This window comes from Pan paniscus, chromosome 8, assembly GCF_029289425.2.
Source record: "Pan paniscus chromosome 8, NHGRI_mPanPan1-v2.0_pri, whole genome shotgun sequence".
Classification (NCBI taxonomy): Eukaryota; Metazoa; Chordata; class Mammalia; order Primates; family Hominidae; genus Pan; species Pan paniscus.
In genome coordinates this window covers 111,421,650-111,445,818 of record NC_073257.2, presented here as the reverse complement: position 1 = coordinate 111,445,818, position 24,169 = coordinate 111,421,650, and the positions used below count along the sequence as shown (strand labels likewise).

General features: G+C 52.3%; 1 protein-coding gene and 1 long non-coding RNA gene across 2 annotated transcripts; one reads left to right on the top strand and one right to left on the bottom strand.

Annotated features, from left to right (window-relative positions):
* Positions 1–3,630: 3,630 nt before the first annotated feature.
* On the bottom strand, positions 3,631–7,233 carry NKX2-3 (NK2 homeobox 3). The gene is made up of 2 exons (XM_003825685.5): positions 6,686–7,233; positions 3,631–5,166 (listed from the first exon to the last, which is right to left on the bottom strand). The coding sequence occupies exons 1-2, from the start codon at positions 7,041–7,043 to the stop codon at positions 4,430–4,432; spliced, it is 1,095 nt and encodes a 364-aa protein (XP_003825733.2). The 5' UTR covers positions 7,044–7,233; the 3' UTR covers positions 3,631–4,429.
* A 1,763-nt stretch (positions 7,234–8,996) lies between these two features.
* On the top strand, positions 8,997–13,827 carry LOC130540508 (uncharacterized). The gene is made up of 5 exons (XR_008954490.1): positions 8,997–9,162; positions 11,492–11,586; positions 12,055–12,370; positions 13,483–13,554; positions 13,711–13,827. It is a non-coding gene; the product is annotated as an uncharacterized LOC130540508 (long non-coding RNA).
* The last annotated feature ends 10,342 nt before the right edge of the window (positions 13,828–24,169 follow it).

Here is a 24,169-nt window from a genome sequence, read left to right as displayed (position 1 = left end):
TAACTATTTGCATGTTTTACTGTAGGCAAAAAAAAAAAAAAAAAAAAGAGGTGCTACAAGCATACCCATTTTATAGAGGAAGAAACTGAGGTTCAGGGCACTTCTAACTTATTCAAGGTTTCCACTGCTGGTTGTGGTGCTGCTGAGAATAGAATAGACTCAGTCTGACTTCAGAATTCATCCTCTTAACTCCTCAAGATCAGGCTTTGCAGGAAAAAGTACTAGCCATCTAAAACCTATCCCACTTCTTCCCTCAGTGGTGCCAACCCACCCTGAGCTTATTGGGTGGGGAGGGGTTACACACTCATCCAAGGGAACCCAGGAGGGTTGAACCTGAAGTGACCTCTGAAATCATATGGTTCACCCTTCTCTCTACCATAGATCTCAAAAACCACAGCCCAGAGGAACAACTTACTTGGCCTGTCCCAAGTCTCATGGGTCATTAGAAGGCCTGCCTGGATTTTGATTCCTCCTGACTCACAGGACAATTTAATGAAGCAGCAGTTTGTCCTGTCAGGGGGAACTTTTACCCTGGAGAGGGAGCCCAAGGAAGAGGTACCTGCGTTGGTCAAGGGTTTTCAACCTCTGATGGAGGAACCCCAGCAAGGAGCAGTAGGGAAATCCTCCAGTGAAGTGGTGGGAGCTATTTATACCTGGAGACTGCAGGCTCCAGAGCAGGGTAGGGAGCGGGCTGGTCTAGGCTGGCTTCAAGTATCTCAAGACACGCAAACTTGCGGAAGCCAATCCACAGAACCAGTTCTGTTTCCTCTGTGAGGATCACAAGCCACTTTTCCAGAACAAGAGGGAATGCAGAGTGAAGGAAGACCAACGCAGGGCAAGAGGAAGCCCAGCAAGGAAAGTGGGGGTGTGGTGCTGGGAGCACTGAGAGGCCAAGGCCCAGCAGGATAAGGGACTGCATTGGAGGCAAAGTAGTTTCTTACTTAGGAAACCCCCAGTGGAGCAAGGGCAGCTATTCCTAGAGACTTCAGTTCCAAGAGCGAAGGTGCTGAAATTCCACCTGGGGAGTGAGCTCTCACAGGGTGCTTGCCCAGATCTTGCTGACTTTCCATTCCCTGCACCTAATGAATGTAGGGGAAGTCGAATTGGGTCCCAGACGCGGGTCCTGGGTTTCTTACACATCCTAGTGTTCCCCAGGCCCCAAATTTTGTGCCCTGGGGTCAAGGTCTTCACCAAGGTCTTAGCCTCCCTCCTATTCTAGGTATTGAGCTGTAGGACGAGGTGCAACATTGTGGGCAGGGATATCCTTAGGCAGCATTAGGGGGTACAGAAGAGGTGGGACCTTCGGCTGGGTTGGAGATGGGTTGCCAAGTGTCCTGAACTAGGCCCAGGGAAGCCAAGATTCCAGTTCCACATTTCCCTCGAAGCTAGCAGCCAAGGCCACAGCTCAACAGCACCCAGGCAATTCAGGCAGCCATGAAGCACCAGGGAAGAGGTGCTGACGGAGCCCAGAGGGCATCCCACAACCCTCCTGGCCCCATGAGCTCCTACTGTGGTACCTGTCCCAGAGGGAAAAGATGCCAACCTGGCCCTCCACAACCTCCTGTGGAGGGACAGAGACAAATAAATCTTTGCATGACACCATGTTATGATATTGGAAAGTACCTAAGACTCTGGTGGCACAAATGTAAGAGTGATTACCTCTACTTAGGTGGTTCAGGAAAGAAGCTTGGCCTTGAAGGAGAGGCAAAAGTTCACCAGAAAAATGGGGGTGGAAGGGCATTCCAGCTGGACGGGAGGGCATGTGCTGAGGCATGGAGGCTGAGATAGCAAAGCACTGTTGGAATGACTTCGTTTTGTCATTCAGGCATTGACTTAAATGTAATCTCAACAGGCTTTCCCGACCGCCTACTTGAAAAGACCCCCGCTCCCAGCGTTTGGTTCTATTTCCTTTTTAGAATTCATCTTCTGTTTTTGCATTTGTTTATTGTCTCACCCTCCCTCCACCCACACCTTCACACCTGAAAATAAAATCCACCAGTCTAGGGACACTTTTTTTTTCACCGTTCCCAGCAACTCAACAGTACAAGTGAATACATAGTAGGTGCTCAGTATACCTAGTTGAATGGATGCATGAATGAATGAAAGTCTGCAGCCGCAGGCTGTGAGAAGCAAGTAACAAGCCAAGAATTTCCTCTCCAGCCCTTGGCCTAAGCAATCCATGGAAAGGTAACGGCTCCAGAAGAGGGAGCGCGGTAGGGAAGGGGATTCGGGCATCACGGTGGTGGGAGGCTGTGTCCCAGTTCGGGGACGACGTGAAAGAGGAGGGACCCGGCCGCGAGTTGCTGCGGGACCAGCAGTCTGGTGCACTGGCTCACGCTCGGCTCTGGGGTCTTTCTGCCGCCTGAGAGGCAAGGGGAGGGAAGGTCTTCGCCCCCCAAGTGCCGCTTCTCTAGCCTCCCGCTAGGCCCTTTCGGATGTGTCCAAGTCGCATCCTGGGCGGTCAGAGGGCTTCGGAGGGCTCCCTTGCCTGCCTGCCTCCCTCCCTCCCTTCCCTCCTTCTTTTTCTTCCTCCTCCTCGGGTCTCTACAGCTCCCCAGCCGGGCGGCCCCGCCACAGCCTAGCAGCCCCACCCCCTCCTGTAAGGGAGAAATTGCTAAACTTGTAGCAATAATGACCCAGCATTCAGGCCGCCGACTCCCGCTGAACGTCTCAGCGCCCCGGCCGGCCCGGCCTAATCAGCGCGCCCCTCCCTGCTGCCCGCCCAGCCCCCGTCCCCCTGCCGCCCCCTCCCCCAGCGCACAAAAAGTGGGGAACAAAACCCCCGCACATTTCTCCGTCCCTCTGTTGAGCAGACTGCTGCACAAAGCCCCCGCTCTGAGAAGCAATGGGGAGCTCGGGGGGGACGTCAATCCGACGCGCTGGGGTTTTTGTTCGCGCAGGGGACCTCGCCTTCCTACCACACCTTTTGTTCGGGACTCCAATAAAAAGCCATTCTTTCCGCACCTTCCCGGCCCGGAGCCGCCTTTCAGCGAGGCCCGGCCCCACAATGGCGCGGCGCTCTGAGGCCTCCCCATTCACCCGCCTTGGCACGCTCACAATCGGCCGTGTGGCAGCACAGCCCTCGCACAGGCATTCTCCGCAAGTGACAAGGAGCCGCATAAAGCCGCGGCCGCCGGGGGAGAAGGGAGGGCGGCCAAGGGGGAGAGCTCGGCCGCAGTGGGGCGCATCGCAGCGCCCCCGGGCGCGTTGGTAGCCCTGGCTGCAGCCAGGGAAGGAGCCGCCTTCGCGCGGCCAACAGCTGGGACTGCGAGCGAGGCTTCCTTCTCCCTGGCGACCCTCGAGGTGGGGCAGAGTGCAAGACTTGACCGAACGCAGGTCTATACAGCTAGTCCAAGCATCTGGGTAAAACTTAGGGGGAACTGCAAAGCCAGGGACTTCAAATGGCCCTGAACCTTCGACCTGTCCAGCCCGTAAGAGTAAACAGAAATTAATGAACAAAGCCCCGAAGAGATCAGACTTGCAGCCTGGGGCCTGGCTCATGGGAGACCAGGCCTGCGATCGCCCAGGGAGGATGATTTTCCCCTCGCACCTTTTCCTCCCCTTCCCGCCCTATTTAAAGGATTCCTCTCCACTCTTTGGGGCTAAACCAATTCTGTAGCCGGCCAACGATTTGAAAATATTGCACCTTGTTTATTGACTCCTGTAGTGTGTGGCAGCGGGTGTGTACACGGCGTGTGGTTATAGTTATATAGATAGATAGATAACATGTGCTGAATACAGAATACGAAACAGAAAGGAAACCCGGTAACACCTCCGGTGGGCCACCAGGTCCCGAGTTTGTTCAGCCTCCCCCCACCCCCAACTTTTGATCTCATTCGGCTGGTTTTCCTCGAAGAGTCCTGCGTCCCCCGACAATCCGGAGATCTGGACCGAGGTATCTGCTGCGGAGGGGAGACAGCTGCGAAACGAAATCGACTGTGCTATGGCGCTCCAGGCCCGCAAAGGGGGCAGAGGATCGGTAGGGCCTGGAATTTCTCAAGCCACGACCCCCATTTTTCTCTCCTTCATGCTTTTAATTTGTTATGTCCTTGGGCTCCCCGCCAACGCTTCGCGGAGGCGGCGGAAAGGCCGAGGGAGAGAAGCCCTTCTCGCTTTGGAAGAACCAAGCGCGGCCAGGGTCCTAGCCTCCTGGTCTCCTCTCGCTGCCAGGGTCGGGGCCATCGTCCTCCCCGGCGCCCAGCCGGCGTTTCTGCCTCAGAGACAGCCCTGGCGACCGGACCCAGTCATCCTCCTCGCCCCTGAGTCCCCTTCCCCAGGCCTCGAGTGAGCTGCGATCCGAAGCCCTGAGGAGCTAGACGTATATATTTTTTTAACGAGGGGACCTGACCTTTAGGTCAGGCCCTTCTCGAGCTTCAGTCCCGCGGCGCCAGGCTGCGCTGGGGTGCCCGCCGCGTGACCCGCCCCGTCCCTACCAGGCCCGGATGCCCTGCAAGGTGCCCTGAGCGCACGCGGCCCCGGCTGCAGTACCCTGGTGCAACGGCTGTGCGCCGCCGCCGCTGCCGAAGCCTCCTAGGTTGCTCACGTTCACAAAGGGGCCGCCTCCGGCCGCGCTGCAGGCGGGCTGCATGGCAGTGGTCGCCGCCGAGGTCCCGCCGCCGCCGCCGCCGCCGCCCGCCGGGTACGCACAGCCATAGCTGCTGCTGTAGGCCGCCGCTGCTGCGGCGGCGGCAGCGGCGGCGGCGGCGGCCGCAGCCGAGTTCCCATAGCCGTAGGCGGGGAAGCTGTTGTAGGAGTAGGCGCTGGCACCCACGCTGTAGGGCGCGCCGTAGGCCTGCGCGCTGGGCGTGACGCACGGCTTGCCGTCCCGCACCAGCACCGGGACCGCCACGCGGCGCGGCGGCGGCGGGGGCGCGTGTGCGCCAAGCTCCAGAGACTTGTCCTGCCGCTGTCTCTTGCACTTGTACCTGCGATTCTGGAACCAGATTTTCACCTGAGTGGATGTGAGCTTCAGGCTGCTGGCGAGGTGCTCGCGCTCGGGTGCCGACAGGTACCGCTGCTGCTTGAACCTGCGTTCCAGCTCGAAGACCTGGGCTTGCGAGAAGAGGACCCGGGGCTTCCGGCGGCTGCGTGGCTTCGGCCTCTCGCTCTCCTCCGCCGCCTTGCAGTCTCCGGCCGTCTCTAGAGACTTCTTCAGCTGGCAGCTTTCTGCGGAAGAAGCAAACAACAGCGTCCTTAGCTGTTCCCGGCCGCACCGCGGCTCCTGTCCTGGAGCACCGTGACCCTTTTTGGTGGCTGCGCAGAGCGTGCGGTAGTAAATGGCTGGACTTTTGGGAACGTTTGTGGCTCCTGGCGCTGTGGGACCCTGAGACAGCCCCAGTACCCAAAGAACGCCCTTAGCAGGCGGAGGCGCGTTTCGTGGAGAGGGGTAGTTAGTGCGTGTTTATTTGGATCTTGAGCATCTGCGAGAGAAGAGATTACTCTGTATTAAATATGCGGCTCGACGTGCTAATGACTATTTTCAGGATGAAGGCTTGCAACTACATAATAACTACAGTATTTGCAAACTCGTTTGCATTCTACTCCACCAAGGATAACTGAAGGTGTGAGGCGTGTTGGTATGAGTGGGCCGGTGGGCATGGGTTGCGCGAAAATCTGTTCTGAGTGTAACGCTTGTGCATGGCTCAGGGACTTGTGTGTGTGTGTGTGTGTGTGTGTGTGTGTGTGTGTGGCTTATAAAAGACTACATGCGAATGTTATGACAACATCTGTGTGCACTTTGAAAATGAAGTTTGATTGACTAGTTATAGACAGTTTCATGCGGATTTTCGGCTCTGGGAACTATGAGAGCATAGGCCTTGGCCTCTGCCACATCAAACCGCCTCTTGGGGAAAGACTGTGATTCTGTCCTCTTAAATACACTTCCTTGGGGACTTTATTTGATTATCCCATCTCCCTATCAATTCACTTCCCGTCCGATGTGAGCAGCCAAGATCTCGGACTCAAGTTCGGCGCGTTTTCTATTAGGCCCGCAGCCTGGGACACAAAGCAAAACGTTACGGATTTTCAAAAAAGGCTGGCGCCTTAGGGATGTGAGAGCTATGGTCGCGCGGAATAGACATTGTTCCCACGCACTTTCCGATCATCTCCTCTCTCTCTACTGAGTGCCACGGGTTCAAGGACGCTGAGCTCCAAGCAGAGAAGGGAGGAAACCGCCCAGCTGGCCTCCACCAAAGTTCCTGCCCCTGCGGGTGCGAGAGACACAGGCTGCTTGGGCTGTCTTTTCGGAGAAGAAGGGGTGGCTGCCCTGGGCTAAGAGAACTCATCTCACCCTAGAGGGAAAACGAAAAAGGTCCAGGCTCCTGCCCTTTTTGGGGGAAGAGGCTTTTGGGGCGGGGGGAAGAGCAAAAATACTGCCAGTTATGAGGACCCAGGCGTTGAGCCCACGTCGCCTCTCAGCATCAGGGCAGCAGTAACCACCTTCCCTTCCCTCATTTCCCCCTTTGTGGGGGAGTAGTTGTCAGGGTCACCTCGTCCTTGTCTCTCCACCCCGGCTCCCTTGCAGGTACCTGCGCTTTGTGGAGCTGTCGGTGACCAGGGCGGAGGCATGGCCCCAGCCAAAGGGTAAAGGGGTGGGCAGCTGCGCTGGCAAGGTTTGTGGGCTGTTTGTGTGCGCTCTGCCATTGCTCCAGGTGTGCGGGTGCGTTTTCTTTCCCCCTCTACTCACTTTGGCTCCGGTCCCTCACGACCTCGGGCTCCTCTTCATGTTCCTTGGGCTCGCTGCACGAGTCTCGCAGGACCGTGTGGACATAGCCCTGGGGACACAGCCCTGAATCCCCGTGGCCGTCTGCTGCGGCTAGTGAGTTCAAATAGGACAATTTCTCGCCCTCGTCTTCCTCGTCCTCCTCCCCTCCGTCAGAAAATTGCGTCCCCTCAGCTGCGGCCAGCATGCAGGGCGCAGAGTGGAAGTGGTGCTCCAAGTCCGCCTGCAAGTGCGCACCATGGAAGTGCTGGTGCTGCTGCTCCAGATTCAAAATGTCTTTGACTGAGAAAGGGGTGGAGGTGACCGGGCTTGGTAACATCATCAGGGCCACTTAATTGTCCAGTCCAAATAATAAATCCCGGCGGGGGCGGGGAGGCAGTGCGGCGGCTCCAGCTCTCCTCCTGGACTCCGCCGCTGCTGCCGAGTCGGGCTTTTGACAGACGCGGTCCCACTCCAGTCTAAATCGCCTCCATTGGCCGGGACCTGGGGGTCTGGGTTTTGTTACAGCCACTGCAGGGACTGGGGCCCGGGCTCCTAAGCCTCTGTCCGGGAGACTTGCGTCACGTCGGGGGGCGGGGCTGGCGCCCCAACCTCCCTCCCTATAGGTTCTGGCTCATGTGGGCCACGCCCCCTGCTCTCTGCGAGTGGGATGTTGCGGCTCTACCAGAAATAGACAAGGACTAGTATAGAGTCCTGAAGTCCGAGACGCTGCGGGCGAGGCTGCACTGATCCGGTTCCTGAACCATTGATTCCCGCGTGGCTGCACCTTCCCGACCTAGGCCAGTTCTGGGAGGCTTGCTGTCCACGAACCAACGCCAGGGAAGGATGCCCCAGGAGTGTGTTTTTTTCAGCTGCTGCGCGGGGCAGGAAAACTTCCTGGCGGGTAAATACTGGGCGCTGGATCCACGAGGAGATGCAGTGTTTTATCTATCTATGGGTGGGCGACATGTCCTTTTTCAACTTGTTGCCTTTGCTCAAGCTTTCTCTCCACTTGGAACATGTTTCTGACCCTTAGCCTCCACGAGTGGAAAATGTTCTCCAAGGAAGAGCTCCTAGATCGTCTAGCCGGAAGTCCCCTCTTTCAGGCTCTGAACTTGCAGCTTGTGTTAGCAAAGGACATGCATGTCACTTATCACTTCCCACTTAATTCTATAGCTGTATGTGCCTGCCTGGTCGCCCCAGTTAGACTGTAAGCTCCATGAGGGCAGTGTCCCGGGGTTGCTTTTGCCCTTGTATCCCTGGCAGCAGCCGCACAGAGCAGTATGTGAAAGGAAGATAGAGTTATGACTAAACTTTGGTATTCGACAGCTCTTGCTTGGCCTAGTCAGTGTGTGATCTTCGGCATTTCTAAGTCTGTTTTCTCGTCTATAAAACGAAGGCAGTAATACCTTTTTTGGTTGTTGCTAGGGTTGAATGAGGCAAAACATGCCAGAATCTTAGTGCAGGGCCTCACGCGTGTTAAGCGCTCAGTACGTGTCAACGACTGCTTTTCTGTATGGGAGGTCAGGCAGTGTTTGTTGACTGCATTGGTGGTGCGTGGCTGGAGTGTGGCACATACTGAGAGCAGGATCTGTCCTCACAAGGGAGGTGACCCAGCCTTGGCAGCCTTCTTTTCCGCCTATTGAAATCAGGAGCCTGAATGTAGGCCTTGCCTCTCCGACAGGCTTTTAAAATTTCTCTACCTACACGCCTTCTGGCACCTTCATGAGGCCCTGGTTGTTTTCTGGGGGAGTCTATGCAGTCCCCCACAGATTCTGGAAACTCTGAGCTGGAAACTCTGGGACCATCTTCTCCCACAATAGGCATTTGCTCGCTACCAGGCCTAGCCCAGTGAGGAGCAGCGGGCGCTGCTTTGAGGGCCACAGAAAGACCCGTGTGCAGCGCTGGCCTTAAAAAAATAGAGAACGGTTCCAGCTCAACCGTGGCTGTCCTCATCCGGCCCCAGCCAATCCAAGCATTTTTTGGCGGTCAGGATGGCGGAGCTGAAAGAGACCCGTCTCACCTGGAAGGGGCAGGTGAAAGGTGCAGGGACGGTGGACATTGCCTCCGAGCGGCATAAGACACCGGCTGGGAGTGGGTACGAAGGTGGAGGGCTGCCACGCGGGTCCCGCAACGGCGACAGGAGTGGGTGCCCAAGGTTGAAGGGAGAAAGAACAGCCTGTCGGGAGGTGGGAGAGGCGGGGCTCTGCAGAAGGGAGCGGAAATGTTGTGGAGAGGCAGCCCCTGGGTCCGCCCGGGGAGCTGGGATGCCGCGCGAGCCACGTGCGCCCCGGAGTACTTAGGGTAGCGGCGGCCCGCAGGCAGTAGGGAGAGACCCTCTGTGGGCAGGGTCTTGTGCTGGAACCGCCATTCCTCAGCCACAGGGGCGCCCGGTGTCTTTCTGCTTTAAATCCTGAAACTATTGACGCCCCAGGCGGAGACCAGTGTCTACAAACCAGGCGGTGAGTCTGCAGAGGGAGGAATGTGCCTGGTTTTGCCGTGGATCCCGAGCGCTCGGGCACAAAGATTCCGAGGTGGGGGCAGAGGGGTGCACGGCACTGCGGGGTGGCGGACCTCGAGTGTGTGTGCATCACGGTGGCCGCCGAGCATAAAAGCAGGAAGCTGAGCTCCAGCCCCACTTCCCCACCCCACCTCCGGGGCAAAACTGTCTCAGGGGAAATGTTTCTGCTTCTTCTAGTCCCCAGTTTTCTTCTCCTCGGTGATTTCATGATTCTGGAAAAAGAAAAGGAGAAAGGCTATCGAAACAATCTCTCTCTCCCCAGTTTCCAACCGAAGCCTGCATTTCTCCTTGTTACATTCCCTTGCTTCCCATCTCGCTTCGCTCCTAGGCCTTTCATAAATCTAGCCCAACAATCCAGGTCTTAAAACTGCGACCAGGACAAAGCGCCCCTCCAGCGCCTGATCGCCGATACACGCCCACAGACGCTCTGCAGCCGCCGGAGCCCACCAGGGCGCCTCTGTGAGCTCATGCAGGGGGCTGTCTCCTCCCCACCAGCCGGCCCACGGGTGCCCCTCTACCCCAAATTCCGCCACCCCAGCCGCTCCCGGGCCAGGTACCTTGCGCCAGGCCTAAGCGGTTGTCTCTTGAGGACCCTGGGCAGGTTGCTCCTCAGTAGGCCACCAGGGCCTGTGAGGACTTCCAGGCGAAGGGGCCTAGCGGGCGGCGCCTAGACCTTATCGCCGCTTCCTTTCCTCATACCCAGCCCAGTGCAGTGCTGTTCCAGCCTGCGGAAAACCTCTATCAGCTACCGCATCCCTAAGGTTGATCTGAGTTTTATGCCCAGAGCAGGAGTTTGGGTTGTCTCCAGCTACCCCCTCAGTATTGTTCAGACTCCCTTGGTCTGGTTCCCCAGTGGCCGTGCTTCCCCGCAGGGATCCCCGCCAGGCCAATCTCATCTAGGTGGCCTCCTTTTCCCGCGCGCGCAGCCTGTACCCTCGACGGCCGCGGGCCTGAAAGGAGGAGAACTCGAGAGCGGTAGTTGTACAGCAGCAGTCGCTCCACAGGAGTCTCTTATCAGAGTGGGATCTGGTTCCAACGCCTATCCAGTTACGATCGCCTTCTGGGGCATTTGCATTCTCTTGTCTGAAAAGTAGATCTTTGAAATCCTCGAGCTGTGCTCTACTAATAATAGGTTTTCGTTCCAGACAGTTTAGCCAATTACTGTCAGATAAAGTAAGTATGGCTGCATCCATGGAAGCGTTTGATTTTATTTTAATCGAGTGTATCTGCCTTCCTACCCTTTCATCACCTCATACGTTTATACAAGCTCTCTCCCCCACCCTATTATTAAAGATCATCAGTAAATGGTGGCAAAGTCCTTGAAGGGGAAGTGCTGTATGGATGCCTAAACGTCTGTACCTTTTTTTTTTTTTTTAAGGAAAACCACATGCTAGCCATTACAATAAATGCATTATCAAATGAAAAATGTGACAATTTTTTGAAAACTGTTAAGTGTTCTCATAGCTGTTATTGTCTACACAAAGATTGCTTAATGCACATATAAATATAGGCAGATAATGGATAATTTTAGTTGTAAATGCCACTGCTTATCTCGTTGTCTCTCAACTTTTCAAATTGTCATTTAATTATGTAACCAAGGCTGCAAACAAGTTGAAAGTTATCGTGGCTTTCTAATCAAAATGTAACAATGTAACACTACAATCAGAAGAGATTTTTCTATTAAAGCCTGAAAAAATCATCCTGTGATGAACTCAGATAGCGAAAACATTTCAGGTGAATCTTTTCATTTTTTTAATTGCTCTCCTATAAGTTTCATTTTCAATGTCAACTTATGAGAGAGAGACTCACTAAATGGGTTTTTGTTAATTTGTTGGTGGTAGTGATGGTGGTGGTGGTGGTGGTGGGTGTGTGTGTTTGTGTGTATGCGCAAGTGTGCTTTGCTTTGGTTTTTTGTTAAGGAATGTTAGAAAGCTATCCATTTTTTTTAAAGCAATTCAGAAGCAATAGCATTTTAATTGCGAGACGGGTGAATACATTTTGTGCTTTTAATGTCAACTAGGTTAGTGAGTCCTAGAAGGCATTAAACTGTTCTAATTTCTTGGGAGGTTTTTTTCTTGTCGAAGGAATTTCATAAAAGAGATTTTGAAATGCTGTTTTAAGCACTAGTTTGTTTTGCATGTGTTTGCAGGAATGCCAAATTTTCCTAGATTTTATTTGGAATTGAGTTTTCTAAATTAACCACTATTTCTCTTTCCTGGGAGAAAATTAGTCCGAATACAGTAATTTGTATAGTTCCTTGTAAATTACAGGTCCTTGCTGAGAATGTGACTTTCGATTTCTCAGGGAGAGGACTTCACAGCTATCTTTGTGGATCTGCCCCTCCAAAAATTTTAAAGATAAAAATGTAAATTACCCTTTCTTTACCAAAACCAGTTCTGTTAATAAAACATGTCGAAAAGACTGTATCTTTGTTGAATGAAAATCAATTCAATATTTTTTCAAACGAAAAACACCTAAATAAAGGACTCCTGTATACAGACATTTATTTGTACTGTTTGCGTGTGCTATTTGGGCGTGCAGTGAGCAGTTTTAACTTGAGGATTAAATTGGAATTCTGAATGCATTCCTTAACTTTTTTTGTTGTTGCTAGCGTGCTTTTAACTTTCTGTAGCGAAATTTCAATGTGTATAAACTTTTAAAAATGTAATCTGACTTCAGAAGAGCGGCTGCTGTCTTGGGCAAATTAATTCATTCGAATCAGAGCGGCTGCCTGCTCTGTGCGGATTGCTGATTTTTAGTAGTGGGGGAACAGAGAAAGAAATGTGGTTATCGCGTTCCAAGAAGCAAGAGAGATTCTTCGTGTCTCTTCCAGCGTTATCTACTCGAAACCGTCTGCTCTCAACCGTAAACCGGCTCCGTGGGATCTCAGCCTCCTAGGACGTAGAAAGCTTCCTCCAAATCTCCCTGGGGGTCACGTTGGCACAAATACCTTCAAACCGTCTGAGAACGAAAAAGACCTTTCTCATTTGGAAAGAAACGTTTACTGCAGTCTTGTTTAAGTAACATGTTTAAGTAACGTCTTATGCGGCCTTCGCCGCGTCCAGCCTGGAGGTCCGGGCCTTCGGTCGGCACTGGGAGAGCGATCCCCACGGTTCCGCTAGACCTTCGCTGCGTCAGCGGACGGCCAGGTCTGCGGGCCTAGCCCCCCGATTGCCCTTGGCCCCTGAAGCTGCAGGGACGCCCAGCCATCACCACTGCCCCGGCGCAGTTCCTGCTCGGCTCGCCTGACCCTGCGGAGATGTGGGGGTCGGGTGGGGCCGTGGGCTGCTGGCCTTGCTCAGAATCAGCCAGGGAACAGCAGAGAGGGCCGAGGCTCCAGGCGGGTGCGGCGCGCCAGGACGCACGCCACAGGGGTCAGAAGGAGTGGCGCTCCCTAGGAACCAGGTCCAGGCTCTGGACCTCGCAGCCTCGCCTGCATGTCAGGTCGGAGGTCCCCGGTTCGGTACCTCCAGGTTGCAGCGACTGTAAGGGCCCCAAGCCTCATTGTGCCCTGCCTGGTACTGGCGCCCCGTCTCCAAGCCCGTGCACGTAGGGCCTAGCAGTGCTGGGCTTTTTCCTGGGGCATCTCTCTCCATCCGCCCGCCAAGGGCCTGGGGCCCTAGCGAAGAGGACTAGGGAGACTTGGTCGGCCCGCACAAGGTGTGCCTTTGTCCTTGAACCTGCCTCTACGTTCTCGAACTCCCCTCCACCTCTCCGCACTCCTGCCAACCAGAGGCGAGGACCTTCTTACCTCTTGAGGCTCGCCACATCCTGAGGCCAGGCAGAGCTTCTGAGTCGGGGATCCTAAAACGCGCGCGCTCTTCCGCCTGCAGTCCTCCTCCTCTCCCTCACTGCTAGCCTTTTTCCCCTCGTAGCCCCTTCCTCTCTGACGGAGCCCATTTTACTCTGCCACCCCTTTTCCCTTCTGCCCTTCCCCCACTTCCTTTCTTCCTCACCTCCTCCCCCATCTCCTCAGCTTCCTTTCTTACTGTTTCCACTCCTCCCCACCTGTTTCCCTCCTGCCCATTTTCTCACTCTTCCCCTCATCTTGTTTCATTCCCCTCTTTTCCCTCCCTTCTTACCCCCTCCACTCTGATGCTCTCAGGCTTTTTTATTGTGGCCCCTGCAGATGTTTGATGTGAAGGGAATCAGGGCAGCACAGGAGGGCTTCGCTGAGGTGGGGTGAGACTAACTGAGCAAGACTCCACTCCTGAGCCCCACATTCCTTCCCCCATCCCACCCCTCTGCTTCTGACCCTCAGGGCTGCTCAGGAAAATGCCCATGCATCCCTGGGCTTGTGAAAGGGAAGCTACTCTGTGCCCTGTTCCAACTGGTAAGACCTCTCCCACCTCCCAAGCCCCCACTCCCCCATGGCCTCAGCAGTGGGCCCTAGCTGGTCTGTGGGGCTCCAGGTGGCAGGCTTGGCTGCCCTCCCCATGGAAATCCCCACTCCAGGCAGATCCTTCTCCGTTTCCTTCTATTGTGGCAGTCTGAAGAGAACCAGAGCAGAGCTGGAGGTGACCATGAGGCCTGGGCCCCAGGCATCCCTGAGAGCAGATGGGGGCTCCCAGACCAGGAACACCCACCCCCACTGCACCACACACAGGTGAGAGCAAACTGACTTTCCTTTCTTTCCCAACAGTCCCACTTTAGACTGGGGGTTGTATTGTCTTGAGTTCACCCCAACTGGAAGGTGTTTCAGAGATTGCCTTAAAATGCAGGGGCCAAATCTAAGAGAAAAGAGTGGGGTCCCTGGCTTCTCACACCAGCCAAGGACAGAGCACTCTAGCTGCTCTGGGTCCACCAATAATCTCCTACCTTTTCCCTAACTGGGGCCAGTGGGGGCCACTGAGTCACTGGCCTCCTGAGAGGGGACTAAGTCTCATGCATTCTCCCCTGGGAGCTGGGCTCCCCAGATGCATGGCAGGCAGCCAGCCAGCCACCCTCTATCTTTTACCTTCCAGCTGCAGCCATACTTTTGAGATTGGTGGCAGTTTCATCTCCTGAGAAACATAGGTTTCCAGTAGGTGGATAGAGACATGATATAAATGTTTCTACAGACTTGTCTTTCTCCTTGAATGAAGAGGAAAGTGCTTTCCTGTGTAAACACATTAGTGAGTGCACATGTGGATGGGCATGGGGAAGAAGGCACTCAGGACTCCCCATAAATGTAGACTCCACATTAGGGCTCTGCTCTTTCAGATCATGTGGTCATTAACACAGGGCTGGCCAACACTCATTCTAAATTCCCTCCCTCCTTCCCCACCCACCCCGCCCCACAATAATGTGAATTACTGGTAGTGACATGAGATTTGGAGAGAAATGTTTATATGATCCAAGATGAAAATTAAGTTCCATGACTATCAGATGCACTATTTCTATAAGGCAATTTATGGGATCATTACAATTAGTCTTGTACAAAGTAGTTCCATAAGGGCCTGTCTAAGCTGTAGTCAGAGAAGAGGGAATAGATTTTATTGCCAGAATTGTAATGACTGTGTGTGTTGTTGAAAGTAATAAAACTACATTGAAATATTCTGAAATTTAGACTTTTAAAAACTCCATGTGTCATGCCCTCCACATTAGTATAGTAGAAGGGTGGCCTGTATGTATATATATGTATGTATTGTGCCCCCACATAAGTGAGCGTGTACACAGGCAGATGTGAATATCTTATACCTCCCACAACTGGTAAGTCAGTAAGCATGCATGTGAATGGCTGTAGACAGACCTCCTGAGCATTCGTGTGCAAAGGTTGCCCCGGTGACACCCTCCTCTGCAAGGAGAGTCCATAGATGAGGAGGTTGAGTTTGGGATGGGGCCCAGGGAGATGTTGCTTTCTCTAAGTCATAATCATAAGTCATGCCTCTGTCTTGGGCTGGAGCACTGGCCCTGTAGTCCACCAGATCTAGGTGTGGAGTCCTGCTGTTTTTGTAGTCTTGTGACTTTGAGCCAGTCTTTCAACCTTGTTAAATGGCTGTTTTCTCACTTACAAAAGAAGATAATAATGGTGTGGACTTTATAGGCCTGCCTTAAAGATTAAGAGAAGCACTTACAGAGCGTTCTGCACCTATGCGAGGAGAAACGGTTCTTGCGGTGGCGGCTGGGGGTGTGCGTGGTGAGGGGCGTTGTTAGGCACAGAGGTGCCGAACCTCTCCTCTAGCTGAGCAGAGATCGGCGGAGAGTTGGGTTCCCAGGCCCTCTGTTTTCCCACTTAGAAAAGCATTATTTAATTATCCATCAAATTTTGTGTTTTTGGGGGTCTTCAAACAAGGACGCTAATTCTTAATCATTAGTTTTAGGAAATACTCTCAGAATGACCAGCAGCCTCCTCTCAGCCTCCCCACTCCCCCAGTAGCCACTCCCCACCCTCTGAAGCTAAAGCAGCCGCAAACAAAACCCGCACTCCAACCCAGCTTCCCACTCCCACAAATGCATCATTTTTAGCTGCTGTAAACAAATCCCTGAAGTCTCATGTCATTGTTATCGTGTTGAGATAAAGATCTGGCCAATTAGCCTCCCCACTGGAATGCAAATAAATCAGCTGCTGGGGACCTGCCCTGGCGGTGGGTGTCCCTCTCTCACCCAGGCCTTGCCCTGCACCAAACTGTGCCCTCTCTCCTTTTACCTCTGCGGTGGGTGACAGCATCTGGCCATTGGATTTGCCTGGTTTCTTATCTCTCCGCTTGGCCCCACACCTGCTGTGTGACTTTAGGCAAGTCACTTACCCTCTCTGAGCCTGTTTCCCTTCCATAAAGGAGTTACTGGCGGCTACCTTTTAGGGTTGGTAGTGAGTGGCTGTAACAATAGAAATAATACAGCTGACAACAATAACATTAGCAATCCCACCACCAATGACCATATGGACAGAACTAGCTACTGTTCATGGCTTTTCTACAAGCACCAATGGGCTCAGAGGTGAAGAGCCTCCCCTTCCCACCCAGCCCCCACATAAACTGGCAGACCATGGTCAAGAGACTTCTACTGGGCTGGGAGAGTCCGCTGTCTCATTGGGTATGAAGATCCCAGAACATCTCCAGGCTGCTGTAAACTCTTGCTAAGTGTCCGCCATTGTTACTGCTTCTGCTTCTTGCAACAGCTCTTGTCTTTGGCCCTATTAATATAACCATTTCAGAGGAGGGAACTGAGGCTCAGAAGGGTGAGGTAAATTGCCCAAAGTTGTTAAAATTCCTTGCCTTGAACACTCAGCTTCCTCTCTTCCCCCGCGCCACGCAGGGACTGCCTGCCCAGACGCAGTTCTCTCTACTCTGCGAATTCCTGCTCCCTACTCGACAGCCCTCCCCCTCCTCAAATCTTCCTGCAGAGCCCTGACGGTGGTTCACAGCCCCCGAAAAGAATGTGCCCCGGTGACAGGATTGACTGGAAGCTGCCTTGAAAATAAACACTGCCGGACGGTGGGGCGGAGCCTCCTCTAGCCCCCTCCCCTTCCCTCCTACGCGTACCCCCACCTCCGCCCCCCAGAGCAGTTTCCTTTCTCCCTACCTCCGTCCTTCGCTTTCTGTTCAGTATGGGGCTGCCAGCCCTCGTCCCCGCCTTCTGAAGTGCCCACTGTCAAGTTAACACTAATCATGATAATAAACTTTCCACCGGTGAACAAAGCGTTCCACACAAAGGTCTCTTCCGATCGCTACATCCCTCGGAGAAAAGTATCATCGCCCCTCCCGCCCCATGTTAGAGCCTTGGACATTGAGACCCCAGAAATAAAATTATTTGTCCAAGGTCACGAAGCAAGTAAGGAGTGGGTGCAGGACGCCTCCGCTCCACGCCTGGGTGGGCTGGAGACAACGTCCTGCCCCAGCCAGACTCCGGGAACCATGACTCCACGGCCATCCGGCCCCAGGGAGGCGTTTTTCCAAGTGACCCCGCCTCCCCCCGCGACCCCCGCAGGGTTGACCTATTGTCCCGGAGGCCTCGCTCGCCTCCTCCTGGGCGGTATCTGCAACCCCGACGCCAGAGCAGGGCCCGCTGGGAGCCCACTGCTGGGTCCCTGGGAATAGGTCACAGGACTTTCCAAGGAGGCTCCCCTCCTGCCTCTGTCCTGACCTCTTAGACCACTCTGCCGACGCTCTCGGGAGAAGTAGGAACTTCCCACTGGAAAGCAAACCCCCTGCAGCCCGGCGGAGCCGGGAATGCGCTGGAGCTAGGCTTCAGACCTTGGCAGCCAGGCATCCCGGAATCTGCGCAAGTGGCTGCATCTCGGGGAGGCACCGTGCACTTCCTGGAGCAGAGCTGTGGATTCAAATTCTGTCTCCATGGGTCTCCAGGCAAATTCCGTAACCTCTCTGAGGTTTCTGCTTTTCTGACTTGTGGAACTGGGAATACTAGAAGCATCTACCTCTTAGGTCGCCTAAGGATTCAAGGAAATTACCTCTGTGAAGCACTTAGCGTGGTGCCTGGCACAAGAAACGCCCAATAAATGTTAGTTTATTATTATGAAGCCCGGGACAAGTGGAGGTTGATTTTTTTCCGTTTGGGGTGTGGGCTCTGTGTCCTTGCTCACACGGAGGCTGCCGATGTGACCAGGTGGCGCCCTTTGAGGCCGCGGCTGGCCACGGGGAGAGGGGTAGAGTTTTTGAAGAGCCGGGCTCACCCCAGTTACTCTGTTTGGGGCGGGCCCCGGCGGTTACGTTAATGCGAGCTGCGGCCGCCTGGCGACCTCGCTGTGTGCGTCTGTCCTGAGCCGCGTGCGTGTCGCGGCCTGGGAGTGTTAGGAGCCGGGTCCCCTTTGACGCGCTTGAGGGGACCTCACCTGCGCCTGGTTTAGATTTTGGCCGGGACAAGAACCTCAGATTCACCTGACGGATGCGTGGCGTCCACGCTGTGTACACAAACCCCAGCGAGGCTGGAGTCCGGGTGCTCGGCCTCCGGTTCATCGAACAATTTGCGCTATTAATGGTTATTTTATTTATATCGTTAGAATTGTTCCCCCGGGTCTGTTTACACCAAACGTCTGGCCGTCCCGGCTGCACTGTTTGGACAGAGGATTATACTAATGGATAACGAGCTAGGAGGGGAGAAGAAGGCGCGGCTGGAAACGGGGCTCCAGGACACCGCGCCGGGTGGGCCTGGAGGGAAAGGGGAGCGGGGCCTCTCCCAGGCTCGACCTCTGACCTTAGAAGGGAAGGAAACTTGTCAGCCGCAATTGGAAACCTTGGCCTCCAGCGGGGTGGAGGCTGGCTGCTCCCGGGACCCCTACCCCTCTTCTCTCTAGGCAGATACCAAACTCGAGGTCGTCTTGCTTGGGTGAGCGCGCGTCAACAAGTAAACAAGACCGGGAGCTACCAGGATGGCGGCCGCTTTGATTTCCTCGCAGTCGGTGACGGCCTGCTTACTGCTTCGGCCTCCAAATCCGGATTACGGCCAAGCCCCGGGCGCCTGGCGGCCGGCAAGGTTAGAGCTGCCTTCAAAGGGCGGCCGCCCAGCGAGTGCGCACCTCCAGGAGCTGGAGACTCCCTGCAGCGCCCGGCGCAAGGTGCGCACACGCTTACCCACTGCTGGCCCGGGAAAAAAAACGCTACCCGCGCACCCATCCAAAGCAGTGGAAAGGGCGCCATCTGACAATGGGCGAGTTGCCCACTGGCGCCCAGGACCAATGTAGGGTTTCATAGATCTTGGCAGCCTTCAGTTTGAAAAGACTAGGCCTGGAATTCTTGACTTTGGAGACAAGTGTCTTTGCTATAGGGCTAGGGGCTGATGCGTGAATGTAGCTAATCGTTTAGCATTTACTACATGCCAGACACCGTGCCTAGTGCTTTTAGTCTCCACATAATCGTAGGAACGATTATCCCTTTTTACAGAAGAGAAAACAGGAGGCTTCGGTAACCTGAGCAAGATCTCACAGCTAGTAAGTGGTAGAGCCAGGATTCTAGCCATATAGTGTGTCTACAGAGCTAGGGCGGTGGTTCTCACTGTTTTGTGGTTTGAGCACTTGCTCGGGATCCTCTCCCCAGATACGCGTGACCCTTTGCCAACAATTCCAGGGGCTTCAGGGAACCTCCTGGGTCTGGTTATAAAACTTGCATTTGATTTCACGTCAATTTTGAACACAGAATAAGAAGGTAGTAGTTTTGTTTTACACCTTAAGATTCCTGAAGCTCAGAGGGGTAAAGTCACTTGCTCGAAATTACATTGCTGGTAAACGTGGAGTTAGGCTTTCAGGTTTTTGAGGTTTTGCCTTCGCGAGCACCACTTCTCCAGTCTCTCCAAACCCTGAAGTTCTCCTTTTCCTTCCCGCTTGGCTCCCTATCTCCTCTCTGGCAGGAGGACGTGGTACCAGCCCTTGAGAGGATCTGGGTTTCTTGAGGGGCCTCTGGGAGGTGATCGGCTGGCGGGGGCGCAGCGCCAGACCCAGGTTGCCCTGTGCTCTGCGGACCCTGCTGCCACAACGCGCGCTCCGGTGAACGGTTTATCTAAAGACAACTTCTGTTTCTCGTTCGCGGTCTGGAGTCGCCCTGCAGCCAGCAATGAAAAATGCGCCTTTTCCCGAGACTCTGGCGCTGGTGATTTATGTGGGAACGGTGCTCGCCCGCCAGGCCCGGGCTGCTCAGCCTGGCCTAGAGGGTGGAGGGCGGGGGCGCCGGCCTGAAGGAGAACCTGGTGCCCCCGCCCTTCCAGCGCCCGCTTTTACGGCGCCCGTTCCATCCCTACCTCCAGGACATTTTACAGCCGCTCCCCCAGGAAGCCCAGCGCTTTATCGCGGTAAAGTAAACACCATTATCCTAGGTCCATTAACACAGAGATTTCGGCGTTGTAAATAGACCGCGTGAGGGAGAAGGGCAGCCCCTGCGAACTCCCTTGTAAAACGGTGAAGGTTCTCTAAGATTTATGGCTGCTGATTGGCCCCGCAACCTTCTAAGAAATCCCAGGCTTGGCCAAAGCCAGAAGATGGGGCATTCCCCCTAACCTAGAAATCTCGCCCCGGAGTGTTAGGACTGCAAGGGTAGGGGGTCCTCAGGACGTGTCTGGCTCAGTCATTAATTTTCTTTAAGTCACAAGCCTAGGAATGCCGATTCCTTTCCGGCTGTGGATGCAAAGATAAACTCTTAGCAGGAGCTGCCAGCCCAACCACCAGGATGCTTGTGTTCAGGCTTCTTTCTCATTTGTAAACTGGATAGTGCTTTCAGCAGCTACTTTAGGAGTCTATAAAGCGGAGGGACTTGTAATTGGTGGGCACTGCCCAAACACCCATTAAGCCAAGGGAGGTATTTGGCCGGCTTGTTTGGCATTACTTCTTTAGCCTGTCTTTCCAAAATGATATGGCCACCATATTTATTCTTGGGCCAGCCTGTAAATATGAAATCATGTAGAGATGATTGTGCTGGCACAAGAGTGGGCAGTCCTAGTTCTCCACCTCTCTGGGTTTCTATTTCTGATGAATATTTTGTGAATGGTTCCAGGAAGTTTCTGCTCATCTGTGGAGTGGTTTTCTTAACCCCTCAAATCAATATTTGTATTAAACAGTGGATTCTGAACTAGGAAGAGTGGCTCAGTTTGACTGGGAAAACAAAGGGACAAGTTGTCCAGGCCCAGGGAAGCTGCAGGAGAACCCAGCCTCTCCTAACCCTTGCCAAAGTCACTTTCAGGACACAGTCCATGCCCAGAGTGCCTCCTTCTTTATCCCTGAGAACTCTGTAATTCTGGTGCAGTCCACCACCTGGCTGAAAGGTTGGGTTCTGGGGAGGAGCAAGAGAAAGAAAATAGAGAGCAGGGTTGCCAGAAATTGTTTCCTGGCGTAACTGGCTCTGCCTAGAGCAGGACTGTTTAAACTTTTTGTGTGTGCATGCCAAGGGCCCCATTGGCAGTCTGGTGAAGCCTATTGACACCCCCCCAGAATAATATTTTTAAATGTATAAAATAAAATACATAGATCACAAAAGAAACCAATGACATTAAAATACAATTATAAAAATATGTTTTTAAAAATAATGATATGGTAATATACACAATTCTTTATTATTTGATTAAATAACAAAATCTAGTGGCAGATCTGTCTAAACAACAACCATAATTTCAAAGCAGTGATGAGTGTAAATAGAATTTCAAGGTATCTGCCATAGCAGTAATGTTCTCTAACAATATCAATGATTTCTATTGGTGGCGGAGTCACAGGTGCTACTAATACTACTGGGTTTATTGCCTTTATCAAAAGACATTCAGAAGAAATGCTAGGCAGGGTGCAGTGGCTCATGTCTATAATCCCAGCATTTGGGGAGGCTGAGGTGGGAGGATCCTTTGAGCCCAGGAGTTCAGGCCCAGCCTGGGGAACCTAGTAAGATCCCATGTGTACAAAAAATAAAAATAAAAAAATTAGCTGGGCATGGTGGCATGTACCTGTGGTCCCAGGTATTCAGGAGGCTGAGGTGAAAGGATCACTAGAGCCCGGGAGGTCAAGGCTACAGTGAGCCATGATCACTGCACTCCAGCCTGGGTGACAAAGTGAGACCCTGTGTCAAAAAAGAAAAAGAAAGAAAGAAAGGAAAAGAAAGAAAAGTAAAGAAAGAAAGAAAGAGAAAGAAGGAAGGAAGAAAGGAAGGAAAGAAAAAGAAAGAAAGAAGGAAAAATGTTAACTTCTAGTTACAGCTAATAAAAATAAAAAAGATATACAGGTAACCTCATTTTATTACACTTTGTTTTATTATGCCTCACAGATAATGCATTTTTAACAAATTGAAGGTTTGTGGCAACCCTTCATTGAGCAAGTCTATTGGTGGCATTTTTCCAAAAGTGTGTGCTCAGTTCATGTCTCTGGGTCACATTTTGGTAATACTTGTACTATTTCAAACTTTTGGATTATTATTCTATCTGTTATGGTGATCTGTAATCAGTGATCTTTGATAATACTATTGTAATTATTTTGGGGTACTATGAACTGTGCCCATATAAAACAGTGAGCTTAATCGATAAATGTTGTATGTGTTCTGTCTGATCCACTGACAGGCCATTCTGCCCTCCCCTCCTCAAACCTCCCTATTCCCTGAGGCACAACACTATTTAAATTGGGCCAATTAATAACCCTACAATGGCCCGTAAGTGTTCAAGTGAAAGGAAGAGTCACGTGTCTCTCTTTAAGTAAAAAGCTAGAAATAGGACTAAGCTTAGTGAGGAAGACATGTCCAAAACTGAGATAGGCTAAAAGCTAGGCCTCTTGCACCATTTAGCCAAGCTGTGAATGCAAAGGGAAAGTTGTTGAAGGAAATTAAAAGTGCTACTTCAGTGAACATACAAATGACAAGAAAACAAAACAGCCTTATTGCAGATATGGAGAAATTTTGAATGGTCTGGATAGATCAAACCAGCCACAACATTCTCTTAAGCCAAAGCCAAATTCAGAGCAAGGCCCTAACTCTTTAATTCTACGAAGGTGGAGAGAGGTGAGGAAGCTGCAGAAGAAAAGTTGGTTGCTAGTAGAGGTTGGTTCATGAGATTTAAGGAAAGAAGCCATCTCCGTAATGTAAAAAAAATGCAAGGTGAAGCAGCAAATGCTTATGCAAAAGCTGCACTAAGTTATTCAGAAGACCAAGCTAAGTTAATTGATGAATGTGGCTACACTAAACAGCAGATTTTCTTTTTCTTTTCTTTCTTTTTTTTTTTTTTTTTTTTTTTGAGACGGAGTCTCGCCCTGTCGCCCAGGCTGGAGTGCAATGGTACGATCTCGGCCCACTGTAGCCTCTGCCTCCCGGGTTCACACAGCAGATTTTCAATGTAGATAAAACAGCCTTCTCTTGGAAGAAGAGATCATTGAGGACTTTGATCATGAGAGAGCAGAAGTCAATGCTTGGCTTCAAATCTTCAAATGACAGGCTGAATCTCTTGTTAGGGGCTAATGCAGCTGGTGACTTTAAGTTGAAGCCAAAGATCGTTTGCCATTCCAAAAATCCTAGGGCCCTTAAGAATTATGCTAAATCTACTCTGCCTGTGCTCTGTAAATGGAACAACAAATCCTGGATGACAGCACATCTGTTTATAGCATGGTTTACTAAATTTTTTTTTTTTTTTTGAGACAGAGTTTCGCTCTTGTCACCCAGGCTAGAGTGCAATGGCACAATCTTGGCTCACCGCAACCTCTGCCTCCCAGGTTCAAGTGATTCTCCTGTCTCAGCCTCCCGAGTAGTGGGATTACAGGCATGTGCCACCACACCCGGCTAATTTTGTATTTTCAGTAGAGATGGGGTTTCTCCATGTTTGTCAGGCTGGTCTTAAACTCCCAACCTCAGGCGATCTGCCTACCTCGGCCTCAGTTGAGATCTGCTGCTCAGCAAAAAAAAAAAAAAAAAAAAATCAAAATATTACTGTTCACCGACAATGACCCGGTCACCTAGAGCTCTTATGAAGAGGAACAAGGAGATTAATGTTATTTTCATGCCTGCTAACACAGTATCCATTCTGCGGCCCATGGATCAAGGAGTAATTTTCATTTTCAAGTCTTATTTAAGAAACTCAGTGTCTAAGTCTATAGCTGCCAATATATAGTGATTCCTCTGATGGATCAGAGCAAAGTCAATTGAAAACCTTCTGGAAAGGATTCACCATTTTAGATGCTGTTAAAAACATTTGTGATTCATGGGAGGAGGTCAAAATATCAACATTAACAGAAGTTTGGGAGAGGCTGATTCCAAGCCTCATGGATTACTTTGAGAGGTTCAAGACTTTGGTGAGGGAAATAACTGTAGATGTGGTAGAAATAGCAAGAGAACTGGAATTAGAAGTGGAGCTGTGACTAAACTGCTGCAATCTGAGGATAGAGCTTGAATGGATGGCAAGTTGGTTCTTATAGATGGGCAAAGAAAGTGGTTTCTTGGCCAGGCGCGGTGGCTCATGCTTGTAATCCCAGCACTTTGGGAGGCAGGTGGATCACGAGGTCAGGAGATCAAGACCATCCTGGCTAACACGGTGAAACCCCGTCTCTACTAAAAATATAAAAAAATTAG